At 43.0% G+C, this 14,784-nt stretch overlaps 1 protein-coding gene across 4 annotated transcripts in view; it reads left to right on the plus strand.

The window, feature by feature from the left end:
• CHRNA1 (cholinergic receptor nicotinic alpha 1 subunit) overlaps positions 1–14,784 on the plus strand; it is a 48,679-nt gene that overhangs the window by 19,457 nt on the left and 14,438 nt on the right. For 3 of the 4 annotated variants that reach the window (XM_061608432.1, XM_061608428.1, XM_061608431.1), the window contains 2 exons: positions 1,689–1,928; positions 8,612–8,759. In XM_061608432.1, the coding sequence (XP_061464416.1) occupies positions 1,689–1,928; positions 8,612–8,759 (388 nt within the window). Of the gene's footprint in view, positions 1–1,688; positions 1,929–8,611; positions 8,760–9,674; positions 14,779–14,784 lie in introns of those variants that run through there. The other variant, XM_061608429.1, reaches the window with a different exon arrangement.

Here is a 14,784-nt window from a genome sequence, read left to right on the forward strand (position 1 = left end):
CAGTGCCCCATGGCATACATAATGCCCACGAGGGCAAAAAGTGTGTCCCATAAAGGCACACCTGCAATTCATGCAGAGCAACGGTGAGGCCCGAAATGAACTGGTTTTCTATTCTAGAACGTGTCCCAGAATCCTCTGCATCATACAGAGGTCTTATTGGAAATGTCCAAGAGTCAGTCAGTAGATGAGTCAATGTGAAAAGTGTTCCATGAAAATCAGAAGCAGAGAGAAACCTATGCTTTGAGCAGCCCTGTAGGGGGAGGGGGGCACTACCCACCAAAGAGCTGTGCTTCAACCCCCTCCACCTTTTTTGTGTGGAAATTGTCTTTTTAATTTGTGATGTAACAGACAACAACAACTTCCACTTAAAGAATGATAGCCTGTTTTAAGAACATAAGCAATTTAAGAATATGGCCCTCAACAAAGTTCAGTGAATAAGGCAGGGAGATTGCACAACAAAAGCCTCATCTGGAAGAGCCCCCCCCAAATTTCCTCATTCAAGATTTTCCCTGACTGAGGGTACATTTTTCATGATCACAATAATTCTGTAATTACTTAAGTGACCCTTAAAAAAGTCAGCCTGTATAGTAACATGACCCTTGAAGAGTTAAATATTAGAATTTTGTAATATGGGTTAGTCTCCACTTTTTGGACTTTCCTTTGCTCTGTTTTTCACTTTCAGTTGTGTTCTCTACCCAGACAGCAATAAAAAAGCATGTTTGTTTGCCTGCTATAAGAAGTAAGTTTGTTTATTCTGCAGTTATTATAATGAGTAGAGCAGAACTGGTTGATTATTGCAAAAGGGCACAATAAAGAGATGAGGTGGTCTGCAAAAATGGCTAGCCTAAGTTACTCTTTACTCTTTTCAAGCACTCACTATATGCACAATCATGGTGGCTATTTTTTCTTTTTTTTTCTTGATGGCAAAGGATGAAAACCACCTTAGAGGAATAGAAATATGGCTGTGTACATGACAATTAGCTAGCTGGCTGGTTGGCCACCTAGGCTGCAACTCAGGCCTAATTTCTGATTTTCCCAATATGTGCAGCTCAGCATAAGGCCTTTTCAGGGTTTCATGACAGAACAAAAATCAAGCCAGCAACCAGTAAAAGAAAAAAAAAATCCAATTGCTTTCCACAATTAGTTTCCAATTGTCCTTTATATAGCAGCTAGTTAAAAAGTCTTTCCTTGATTGTCCCAACAGAAAGGAAAATCCAAAGGTCAGGAATATGACTAGAAGGAGTGACTCTCAAGGAGGAGTTAGCAAACACATCCGAAAGTATTTATTTTCTCTCTGCCCTTCTCTAAACTTGTAGAATGGACCCGTTTGTTTTTTGGGTGGAATCTAAAACTGAGATACCTAATCCAGCATCAAAGCCAAGCACAGGAGTTCACTGAAAGTAGTTCAGTTCATGAAGAATCAGAACACAGGGACAGACCACAGGTGAAAGAGGACTGTAGCTATAGGCAAAGGCAAGCTTTTGAGTCTGGTATTCCTGGGGAGCTCTCAGAAAAGGGTGAGACAATTCAACCGATTAAGCTTCATTCCTTGACTCCCAGATATCAGCAGTGCAAGACTGCCCAAAGCTCAAATAGGAAACATTTTATTCTGAAATCAGTAGTAATGGCATATTTTCACCCTGTTGTCATTCTAATTTTTTAAAATAAAATCAATATTAATTTTTCAGATTTTTATTGACACAATTCCAAACGTTATGTTCTTTTCAACAATGAAACGGCCTTCCAGAAATAAGCAAGAGAAAAGGATTTTTACTGAAGAAATTGATATTTCTGAAATCTCTGGAAAACAAAGTCCAGCTGCTGTGAATTTCCAGTCATCACTCATCAAAAATCCAGATGTGAAAAGTGCTATTGAGGGCATCAAATACATTGCTGAAACAATGAAGTCAGACCAAGAATCCAACAATGTAAGAACCTTTTCATGATGTGAATCATCTTCAGTTTTAAAATTATCCACTTTCATTTGGGAACAATACTAATCTGTCCTTCTATTTTAGGAGTAGGGAACCTGTGGTCCTCCAGATGTTGTTGAACTACAACTCTCATCAGCCCCTGCCAGCTTGGCCATTGGTTAGGGATAATGTGAGCTGTAACATCACAACATCTGGAGGGCCACAGGTTTCCTATCTCTGCTATAACACCACTATTGCAGCTGTTAAAGAACAATAACTAATGGTTATCAATGGCATATAAGTCTTTTCCTAAAATGTGAACTAGGAAGTGCTTCCACATACAGAAATCAGAGAGGAGGAAAGAACATGTGGGTAAGGAAAGTGGTTACAAGAAAAAATCAGGTTTAAATATGAAATCCTAATTCTAAAACGAGTACACAAAGCACTACCTGTGAATATAATTAATTTGCACCATTGCACTGCTTTTTTAAAAAGGAAAACACCCTCAAAGCAGATTGGAAAACCCCTGTCAATATCAACACAGATAATTTAACTCTTCCCCTCTGAAATAACCCAGATCATTCTTTGACTTGCAAATACCCCTTCTGTGGCCTACTTCACATGCTCAATAGGCATATATAGTTGCCTGTGGGGAATGTGTACGGTTGCTGTGGCAAGCACTTCATATGCTAAAATTTGCATATGCGGATTTAAGTGCACATTTAGAAATAATGATAATTTAAATAGAAAGAGAATACATTTCACCATAGAGGGGGAAATTGTGACCATGTGATCTTTGTGTGCACGCTCAGTCTGCTGCCAAGGTGCTCATTGCTGGCGAGTGTCTTCAAGGGCTCTGCTGTTCGTGTGTGTGTGTTTTTAACTTTAAACCAAGCTTGGATTGGACAGCTCTTCAAACAGAGGCCACCTTAAAATAGAGGGCTGTCCTCTAGAAAGGCCCCCTACTAGGTTTGATCTGCCACAATCACAAGGGCTGTGTGTATAAGTCGCACATGGAGTCACCGTTCCATATATGGAGGCCTGGAATATTCCGGCCTCTCCTTCAATGCTCAGCTTTCTTTTTAAAAACAAAGAATTCTCTGGCTGTTTTACTTCTGGAGATATAAGGGGAAATGTGGTATTAGGACCCAGTTGCCCACTACAAAGGAATATAACTGCGTAACTTTAACAGCGTTAGGCCTCCTGCCTTTACGTTCTGGCTGACTACAATAGACCCTGCCCACTCAGGTTTCTTCACTACGAAATATCTGGCTGTGTGCTGGCTTCCCGTGATCTCTGCTGGGTCATGACCCTGTTGGTGAAACTACAGATTGTCATGTGGGGGAGGGAGAGGCTGGTGAGCATCTGAAGTGGGCCTAATCCTACCAAGAATCTGCAAGAAGAGTTGACAAGCGCATGCATTGTCAAGGGAAGGGCTGCAGCTCTGAGGTAGACCATCAGCTTTGCATGCAGAAGGTCCCAGGTTCAATCGCCAGCAACTTCAGATAGGGCTGGAAAAGATTCCCTGCCTGAAACCCTGGAGAGGCACTGCCAGTCAGTGTAGACAATATTGAGCTAAATGGACCATTGGCCTGGCTCTGGCTTGGTATAAGGCGGCTTCTTATGGTCCTTTGCATTGGTACCTCCAAACTGTCAATGAAACACATTTACCTTCTATGGATTCATTATTGTTAATAACTATTAGATGGATATGACATCTGTATATTTTTTTCTCACCCTTCTGAAGGAAAAAAACCCAAGCATGTCTTATTTGCTGAATGGACACCCTTCCCGCCCACGACCCATCCCCACTTATTTGTACATCAGTTGGTAGCTTTCAATATAAACATCTCAAACAGGGACAAGCTACACATTACACTACGCCTGTACATAAGGAAGCCTTGGTGATACATCTTTGTTGAGAAGCATTCTGGGGGAATGGATAGGGAGCTCTTTAATCATCAAGAAAAGATAAGAAGGAGGGGACCGTTTTAACCATTCTCATTTATTTATTTTCTTTATATCCCACCTTTTTTCAGACACAGAATCCAAGGTGATATACATGTGCTTTTCAGATAGTCACCTGTCCAGTCCCATCCAGGGACTGGCCAGCCCCAGGCCTGCACAGCTTTCATGTACCTTCAGACCATACTCAAGGATCTATGCCAGCTACTCTTCCTCTAATATTTTCCCCCAAGCTGCTTTATCCTCACCAATGTTCCAGACCCCCATTTAACCCATAAATATAGTTCTTGAACCCTGTATAAGCTGTTGCTGCTTTACTACAGGCAGCTGCAGAGAAACATATAGACTGCCTATCACGTTTTATGTAACAGTAGTGTAGTGGCAAATTCAGAAGTGCAGGGTCCCTTCATGGTAGTCATGCCATGCCCCCTCACAGTCACACCCCTTGCTTGCTTGCTCTCCGTCGTCATCTTCACACTCCTCAGTCCTTCCCCCATGTGTCTTCTCCCACAACAACAGATATCTCTTGGGGCCAATCAGTATGAAAGGGGAGTGTTTTAGCCACTGAGAAGAATCTTCTCAATAGATGACTTGCTTCCTTTCACTTTGATTGGCTCCAATCAGCAGGAACGGACAAGGATGCATGTTAGAAGATTCTTCTCAGTGACTAACACACTTTCTTTTTATGCTGTTTGGCTCTTAGGATGCTGGAGACATAGGGACCCTATTGGGACGCGGCTCCCAAAAAAGTAAGGGGTATAAGATCCTCCAAACTGAGACTGACCCCTAAATAGCAACAGCAGCTGCAGCCCTCTTGCTAGCCTCACCCTCACTGGAAGAAGGTCCCTTTTCAGTTATAGGGCCCACACCATCAGCCTTCTACTCTGACAGAGCAGGGGAGATTCTGTCCTTACTGGGGCCTCTGTGGTGGAGCCCTTCTGAGTTTGAGGATGGCAACATTATTTTCACAGGCCACTAGCACCCAGGCTCGTTGGGCAGAAGCACTTCTGGGGCCGCCCCCCTTATCCCCTGAAGCGGAGGCATCCGACTCCAGAATCATGATTGTTGATATGCATCTTCTGTTAATATTCAACCTTGGAACAGGGGAAATCTTTCTCCATATCAAATTCCAGAAAGAGAGCTGCATTATAATCTGTTGTAGCAAAACCAGCAAGATAACTTGTGGCACAAAAATTGATTCCACAACAAACCAGTTGGTCTTAAAATGTCCAGAGAGACACTTCTGTTGTTTGCCAGCTTCTTCTCCTTCTCCTTTTCAACTCAGCTTAGCTCTGGTCAAATGCTGTGGTGCAGCATTTGGCTCCCTCTTGTGGCCAAAAGCCTAACAAAATTACTCAGCAAAATAGTTCAGGACTAAACCAGTTGAAAATACAAGCACCAATGTCCGCAGGAATTTTTCCACGGGGGTGGGGAAGGAGTAAAACACTGAAAGGGGGTGGGGAGGCTAATTTCTCACTAAAAAGGTGAGAAGAATAGAACCCATGCATTTTGACTCACACCTCAGGTTCTACAAATGCTAGGAACTTAACACTATTTTTAAACTGAAAGCTGAGAATCTGAGGGCTGCCCCCTTGCCACTCCTCTGCTGGACGCCCACATGAATATAACCGTGCGTAAACCAAGGCTCATGCTAACCCAAGCCCCACAACCATTGAGTGGTTGAGGACGGAGGGAGGGGCCTTTAAATATGGAGGGAGTGGAGAGAAATGGATATTGAGAACCTCTTCTGGTCTTCCAGAAAAATCCCAATGGTGGTTGGTTTGCAGCTGTCATAACAAATGTGTTGTCACAGAGTGGCAAATTTGGGAATGGAGAGACTGAGTGAGTCCTTTATGAGTTTGAATCTTTGCTAAAGATTACACCTTCCCTGCAAATTAGTCAGACAGAGACTTTAAGCTTTAAAATAAGAAATAACTACTTTATTCTGGAAGTACATACTTGATAGGAAAGAGTTCTACATCTAGTTAACTAGCTAAGTTGTGTTGGAAGTGGGGCAAGAGCAACTCCTGTTTTGTTCTTTTGTTTAAGCTCCAGAAGGGAGATAGAGCTAGGGTCCTCCAGATGGACAGGCTTGTTTACCTATACCTGTGATGATCTGACTGACTTCCTTCTGTCGCTAGGGAAGCTTACCTGCCCCTCCTCCTTCTGCCCTTTCCACTTCTTTCTTCTCCAACTGTCCAGGAGAGAGGAGACACCTTTTGTCTCTGCTCTCTCTCTCCTAGCCATGAGGTCAACTCCCACGCCTGGGCGTTGCACCTCCAACTTAGAACTAGGTATGCTTTTCTATCTACTATGCATTTCTATAAATAAAGTAGCTTTTCTTAGTTTACTAAGTCTCCAGTCTCAGTGATGCTGATGCAGGGTAAAAGCCTGCTTTCTTAGACAAACTCACACACATGCTGGCACACTTGCATTTCAACATCCGTTGTTACTCTGCTGCTGTGCTGCTTTAAACTAAATTTAGCACACACACACAGCAACAAGTTGGAGATGCAAACACTAAGCCTAGTGTTTGCCCTCATGCTTGGAGGAGAGGGAGAGAGAAAGAGAAAATGTCTGCTCTCAAGAGAAAGAAGAAGAAGGAAGGAGGAAGGAGATGGGGTCAACATCCTATGCATATCAGTCTAGCAGGAAGGGAGAGACAGCAGGAGATCAAAGGATAGGTATTAGCCTAGCAATCAGGAGGTCTCTCTAGCTACCCTTTTTAACCCCATGCAGCCTCAACCCACAAGTTGGAGTTGAACCACATATTCCAACATGTGTTTCATAAAGAACAAAATGAATACCACATGAATTCACCAGAAGCGCCACTTCTATAGTGTATATGTTGTCCACTATGTCTGGTTTACTTTTGCACTTTGACTGCCTCTTTTCCACAATGTCCGCACATCAGAATAACATCTTGGGCAGGTTCACTTCTATATGACCTACTGTTGTTGACTGTGATGGCTTGCATGTGTCATCGGAGACTGAACTTTTTTCATATTATATAGGTTCAAACACAATACTGTTCAGTGGAGACAGTACACACATCTTGAGTCATCAAGCAATGAGCATGCATGTGTGAATCAGTATGTACTTGAGCAGAGCTTGGAAAAGTTACTTTTTTAAACTACAACTCCCATCAGCCCCAGCCAGTTCAAAAAAGTAACTTTTCCAAGCTCTGTACTTGAGTTATTATGAGATGCAAAAAGAGCACTGCTGGGTCAGATCAAAGCTCTATGTATTCCATCATCCTGTTTCCTACAGTGGCAAACCTTCCCTGCCATCTCCCCCCCCCCCGCTGCCACCAAAAGAAAAACTGGTATTCAGAGACACATTGCTTCTGAATGTGGATATTCCATTTAGACATCATTTCCAATAGCTGTTGATAGGTTTTTCTTCCCTGAAGCTGTCTAATCCCCCTTTTAAATCATCTAAACTAGTCTCTGTGACTCCATCCTGTATCAGTGGCTTTTACAAACTCAGTTATGCATCACATGAAGGAATATTTTTGTTGGCCTGCCTTGAATTTACTGTCAGTCAATTTCATTGGCTGATCCTGAGTATACTGTTAATTTCATTAGCTGATCCTGAGTATGAAGAGACTGGGGTGTGGTGGGGATTTCCGTCCGCCAACTTTCTCCACCCCAATCATCCTTTCTCTACGTCATAATTTCATGATCCATAATAGTCTCCACCTCCTGCCTGCCCCCACCACACCACCCTTGGGCATGGCCAAGTTTTACTTTGTGCACCTTTTGAAATACAGAAATATGGTTCGTAGTAAGAACACATTGAATCAACTACTTATGGTGGCATTTCTAAATTATGCATGGAAAATTCACAGTGCAGATCAGATGTACATTGCAGGCTCCTTAAACGGATAGCTAGTGCTGGCTGTGCCTTTAAATCTGTGATTTTAGGTAGGATATGGGTGACCAACCTGAGGCATGTGACCCATGCAGTGTGGGGAGAGGGGGAAATGGACCTCACTATGACAAAGACACAACAAAGACTCAGCCCAGCATTTCTGCCTGTGCTTCCCTCTTCTACATCAAAGGTAGACACACTTTAGGCTTGCCAGAGCTACTTCATAGAGTTTTCTAAAACTAGAATCACAAGATCTACCAACCAGAGCCAGGTCTAAAAGACAGATAGAATGAAATAACATGGTGCATTTTCAGCACATTCTGAGCTCAATAATTTGTTTTCAGTACCAAAACTGAAATAAACTTTTTCTGTCTTTTCACACATAGATGTCCACTCCTGGTTAGCTTTCTTCTTTTCAGCAGCCTAATATAGGTGGGGGAAAGTCATCATTGTTGTTAAACAATTGGGAGTCAGAAACCCTTGCTGATCTACTGCAGATCACCAAGAGATCTATCAGTAGATTACAATTGACTTTCTGCCCACCCCTGTTCTATACCACGCTGCACCCTAGCAAATCTACATCAAGCTTCAGGGGGTTGCATATACTGTGTACTAGAATGGCACTATCAAATATATTATACATAACTTGTGGCACAGGTTTCAAAAAAATTGGCTACTTCTGTCTTTTTCACAGTGATGCAATGGATTCTTTTAGACTGCAATCCATGGCATGTCAATATTTGCTCATGCGAGAGAGGGATGCCTAATTGTCCAAAAGTGCCAACCCACTAATACAACCGGTGACTAGGCCCTATATCATTCTAATTGCCTCCTCTCTCTATTTTTCCCCTCATCCTCAGGCTGCCGAAGAATGGAAATTTGTTGCAATGGTGGTTGATCACCTTCTCCTTGGCATCTTCATGTTTGTTTGCATCATTGGAACACTGGCTGTTTTTGCTGGTCGCCTCATTGAGTTATACCAGCAAGGTGAAAAAAAGCAATACCAATGTAAGCGCTTGGCTTAGATCCTAAAAATATGGCTCTTAAGATAGTTCACAGAAGGAAAGTCTTCCATCCCCTCCTCCTGCCCTATCCCACATTGTGCAGTGAGGAGGAGGGGACATAAACCTTTTCTTCCAAGAACTTCTGTACATTTGCTTATCTGCAGATCCAAACTCATATCTTAAATGGCACTACATGTTATTGCTCTGCCTCAGCCCAAACAATGGGGATAAATCAGCCCAGTCAATGGGGATAGCGTCTTTTGAGCTGGCAATTTCTGATCTGCTTCCAGACTCCAAGAAGCATAATTCTGCAAAACATTTTGATTTATATATAACTGACATCTTAAATGTCAATGAACATGACTTTGGTTCCACCTAAGCAGCTTGCTAAAGCACTGAATCAGAACCTTTGATTGTTCAAATCACCAGGTCAATGAGCCTAGGACTTCCGTCTGTTCCAGGTACTTAAGAAAGGGCCTAAGTGCTGTGCACCAAGGATTTATCTCATCACCTATTGCTCATACCTGGTCTCCAGCAATTTAGCATGCAGAAAGTCACTCTACCCCATCTTGAGTCCTGCCCTCAACCCACAGACAGCTATTTCTTCATCAAGTCATCAGCCAGAACCTTCTCACTTCCCAGTCCCTATTGCTTTTTGAATAAATGGGTAAGCTCCAAATGACACAGTCAGAGAAACATGGTTGTATACTGTGATCTGAAAGCAGCATTTGTTGAAGACGGGGAAATAGTTGTTGGCTAAGTCAATGAACCGGTACTTCTCTCTTCTCATCTGAGGTTGCTTGCATGTCCATCCAGATTTACTCAGAAATACTCTTACTTTCTATTAAAAGTGCTTTCTTTCTTTCTTTCTTTCTTTCTTTCTTTCTTTCTTTCTTTCTTTCTTTCTAACAAAATACAGTACCAATTGACTGCAGATCCAAGGCTAAATGCAGTAATTTCACAAGCCCTAAAGCCACATTAGCAAAACTGTTGTGTACTGTGCAATTCTAGGTGGGTCTATCCAGAAGTAAGGCCCACTGACATATGAGTACAGGACAGGAGTTCTTAGTTGCTCTTCCTGAAATGCTTGAGAATATACATTGAAAACACGTAAGCACCCAATTTATTGCATTGTATAAAAAAGGAATTGAAACGTTCAGATTTTCTTTCATTTCAAAAACAAATGTTAACCCCTTCTTCCTCCCAAGCAAATTCTGGTTGGGGTCAAATCTGTGAGTCTCAAGCTCCCTCTTGTGGTTGAAATATAGTATTTCTGCAGATTTTTTCATGTGTCTATGTAACATGGACTTTCTATAATGAACACTGTTATGAAGAAACCGGCAAAAGTATCTTAATTCAGTGGCATAATGTATAATGCCAAGGCTTGAACTAATTTACAAAGAAGGCAAGCTGGTAGCTTTAGGCTGGAATCCAGTGCACACGTTTGCAGCCTTCATGGCCAATGGACTGTCTTGCTCCAGATGGCTCTTATGTTTGGCTCCATGACAGATGTTTCTTGTTTTTATTGAATTGGTAGCTTCATCTGCTCAGCATGGTCATCACAAAGAGCCAGTGCAGTGTAGTGGTTAGAGGGCTAGATTAGGGCCTGGGAGGCCAGGGTTCAAATCCCCTCTCAGCTACTATCTTGGGCCAGTCATAGTCTTTTAGCCTAACCTACCTCACAAGGTTGCTGTGAGGATAACACGGAGAGGGAGAACCATGTACGCTACCTTGAGCTCCTTCAAGGGAAGGTGGGATATAAACATAATAAGTAAATAAATAAACTAAATATTCCTCAATGTAGGGTAAGTGTGCAGAAATGGGAAGTTCTGCCGGTAGCAAATGAGTCCGATGTCCTGTTCATCGGAAACTGTGAGAGCATCAGAAATGCAGACACACATACACACAACCACTGGCCCCAAACTAGTTGATTTCAGAGGTAATTTGTGCACATAAGAACACAATAAACTGAAGCTGTATTGATTGTTCTGTTAATATACATAGAAAGCCACTTTACATATTACCCACCCCAAGTGCCTCCTCTCAGCAAAGCCAGATGAGTGTGTTTAGGACTGCTGCCTTAGAAGGACACAATACAGATGGAGAATGTGAATAGAGAGAAGTGGCACTCAAAATCCTAGAATTTAGGACTAAACCTTGTATAAATATGCCATTTATTCTCTCAATTTTGTGATGGCTTTCTTAAAGTAAATTGCAGGTACAGTAGGGCCCCGCTTATATGGCGGGTTAGGGACCAGCCCCCCGCCGTAAAGCAGAAATCGCTATAAAGCGGAACCCATTGACTATAATGGGTCGCGTCGCGCAAAAATGATGCGAAAATGCAGCAAAATGCCGAAAAACCGCAAAATCAGCTTTAAAATGGGGAATTTCCCCTAATTGAAAGCTGCTACATCAGCGGAATGCCAGAAAGCGGGGCCCTACTGTACAGAGGGCCCGATCTGGATTGGGACCCTGGTGTGTATGCGGAGCTTTAAAGCCCCTGTAAGTTGTTCAACACAGATTCACATCAGAGATTAATTCAAGGGGATGGTGTTCCTGGCAATCCTCTCTTCCTTTCTACCCTCCTCCCTCCCACCTCCTTGATTTCAACACTCATCTGCACTATGCCATCTTCGTCTACGTGAGCAAAGGAAATATGGTTCATGACTTCCATCTAAACAGATGACAGGTTACACAGTTTTACATTTGAAATTCAATATATATTCCCCCTCCCCATTTTCTGGTTTATGTCACCCATGTAAGATAATAAAATACATGTCAGAATTTAATGTACTGTTGCCAGGATATGGGCACAGTTGCACCATGCTGCAGAATAGAAATGTCAAAATAGATACAAAATGAATATTTATTTGCACTGCTGCTCTGCCTTTCCTACATAAACATCAAGGCTTTTTTCATTCCTTTGTCCAAATATTATTGCCCATTATGGAAAACAGACGCTCCATGTAGCTATTGCAAAGAGGCACTGACCTTATGTACTGCACATCCTTAAAAAGGTGTGACACAGGAGCAGCGCTGCATTTTTCAAATAGCTTCCTCCACCTTTTTTCATAGCAGAAACTGCCACAGCAATTGCTTTCTGGTATGGGGGGGGGCAGGAATAATGAAGGTTGTCAAGTCCTAGGAAGAGCCCAAGCTGAAATAAAAGTGTGAGGTGCCTAAGAAATGTATTTATACAAGTGGGACCTTCAACAAAATGCCCTGTTCAGAGTAGTCCTGTTCAGTAAAGTAAACTAGTCCTGTTCAGAGTGCCAGCCAGCCAACCAGCTACGCCTTCTAGGATACTCCATTGCATCTCACTGCCACCCAGTTTTCTGTTCTCTTGCCTACTCCAACAGTCCGGCAGCATTCCCTGGCCCCTGAACTTTCCGGGGAGGGGGTGGGGGCAGAAAGCAGGGAGCAGAACAGTGGATGGAGCCAGAGCCAATGATGGTTTTGTCCGCATCCTCCTCCCTACTGAGTTCTACAATGGAACCCTGAGACTAAGGAGGAGAAAGCTGACAGAGTGCCACCCCCTGGACTGGGTGTAAGTAAGAAGGCAGGCTGGTGGGGGCTGGTTGAGGGCAGACGGAGTTTGGTGGGGCAGCCTCCCACTTGCCCTAATGTACCAGCTTCCACTGCCTTACGCATTTTCTTCCCATTTAAAAATATCTACTTCTGCAAACCTTGGGGCTTTCCCTGGAGTCTGCTGGTACTTTCCTCTTGCGTCGGATGCTTCATTTTAGCTAAAGAAGGATCCACGCTCAGAAAATGAATTCATAATTAGCACATGGAATGCCAATTCTGTGGCCGGCTGCCATCCACAGATCCCAACAACAGGGAGCAGCCAACTGATGTGGTGTGTATCTGTGGTTTCTGGATGGCAACCCTGATCTTTTACAGTCAAGGGAGGCAAATCATTGACAACAGTGTGTGTGTTGCGTTCTTCTAGCATATGTGACACTCAATGAATGTGTACTAAGTAGTAAGGCTCTTTGAGTTCAGTGGAACTTCTAAGAGTACATGGGTTTTCAGACTTTCTTAGAAGGAAGATCTTTCTAATTTATTTATTTATTTATTTATTGCATTTGTATACCGCCCCATAGCTGAAGCTCTCTGGGCAGTTTACAATTAAAAACATTAAAAACAAATATACAAATTTAAAAACACATTTTTTAAAAAAGCAATTTAAAAACACATGCTAAAATGCCTGGGAGAAGAGGAAAGTATTGACCTGGCGCCAAAAAAAAACAGTGTTGGCACCAGGCACACCTCCTCAGGGAGATCATTCCATAATTTGGGGGCCACCACTGAGAAGGCCCTCTCCCTTGTTGACAGACTCCCAGCTTCCCTCCGAGTAGGCACCTGGAATAGGGCCTTGGATGTTGAGCATAGTGTATGGGTGGGTTTGTGTTGGGAGAGGCATTCCATCAGGTATTGTGGTCCTAAACTGTGTAAGGCTTTATAGATTAAAACCAGCACCTTGAATCAAGCTCGGAAACATACAGGCAGCCAATGCAAGCGGGCCAGAATCGGTTTTATATGTTCGAACCATCTGGTCCCTGTTACCAATCTGGCCACTGCAGTTTGTACAAGCTGCAGCTTCCAAACCGTCTTCAAAGGCAGCCCCACATAGAGCGCATCGCAGTAATCTAACTTGGAGGTTACCAGAGCATGGACAACTGAAGCCAGGTTATCCCTGTCCAGATAGGGGTGTAGCTTCATAGAATCATAGAATAGTAGAGTTGGAAGGGGCCTATAAGGCCATCAAGTCCAACCCCCTGCTCAATGCAGGAATCCAAATTAAAGCATTCCTGACAGATGGCTGTCCAGCTGCCTCTTGAATGCCTCCTGTGTTGGAGAGCCCACTACCTCTCCAGGTAATTGGTTCCATTGTCGCATGGCTCTAACAGTTAGGAAGTTTTTCCTGATGTCCTGTCGAAATCTGGCTTCCTGCAACTTGAGCCCATTATTCCGTGTCCTGCACTCTGGGATGATCGAGAAGAGATTGTGGCCCTCCTCTATGTGACAACCTTTCATGTACTTGAAGAGTGCTATCATATCTCCCCTCAGTCTTCTCCAGGCTAAACATGCCCAGTTCTGTCAGTCTCTCCTCATAGGGCTTTGTTTGCAGTCCCCTGATCATCCTTGCTGCCCTCCTCCGAATCTGTTCCAGTTTGCCTGCATTCTTCTTGAAGTGTGGAGACCAGAACTGGATGCAGTATTTAAGATGAGGCCTAACCAGTGCTGAATAGAGGACCTAGTACTTCACGCAATTTGGAAACTATACTTCTGTTAATGCAGCCTAATATAGCATTTGCCTTTTTTGCAGCCATATCACACTGTTGGCTCATATTCAGCTTGTGATCAATGACAATTCCAAGATCCTTCTCACATGTTGTATTGCTGAGCCAAGTATCCCCCATCTTATAACTGTGCATTTGGTTTCTTTTTCCTAAGTGTAGAACTTTGCATTTATCCCTGTTGAATTTCATTCTGTTGTTTTCAGCCCAATGCTCCAGCCTATCAAGCTCCCTTTGAATTTTGTTTCTGTCTTCCATGGTATTAGCTATGCCTCCAAATTTTGTGTCATCTGCAAATTTGATAAGCATGCTCTGTACCTCCTCATCCAAGTTGTTAATAAAAATGTTGAAGAGCACTGGGCCCAGGACTGAGCCCTGTGGTACCCCACTTGTTACTTCTCCTCACTTTGAGAAGGAACCATTGACAATCACTCTTTGAGTACGATTATGGAGCCAACTATGAATCCACCTGATAGTTGTTCCATCCAGCCCACATTTAGCTAGCTTGCTAATCAGAATATCATGGGGCACTTTGTGAAAAGCTTTGCTGAAGTCGAGATATATTATGTCCACAGCATTCCCACAGTTTACAAGGGAGGTTACCCAATCAAAAAATGAGATGAGATTAGTTTGGCAGGATTTGTTCTTCATAAATCCATGTTGGCTCCTAGTAATCACTGCATTGCTTTCAAGGTGCTTACAGATTGACTGCTTTATAATCTGCTC

The sequence above is a fragment of the Rhineura floridana genome, chromosome 2 (genome assembly GCF_030035675.1).
Source record: "Rhineura floridana isolate rRhiFlo1 chromosome 2, rRhiFlo1.hap2, whole genome shotgun sequence".
Lineage (NCBI taxonomy): Eukaryota > Metazoa > Chordata > Lepidosauria > Squamata > Rhineuridae > Rhineura > Rhineura floridana.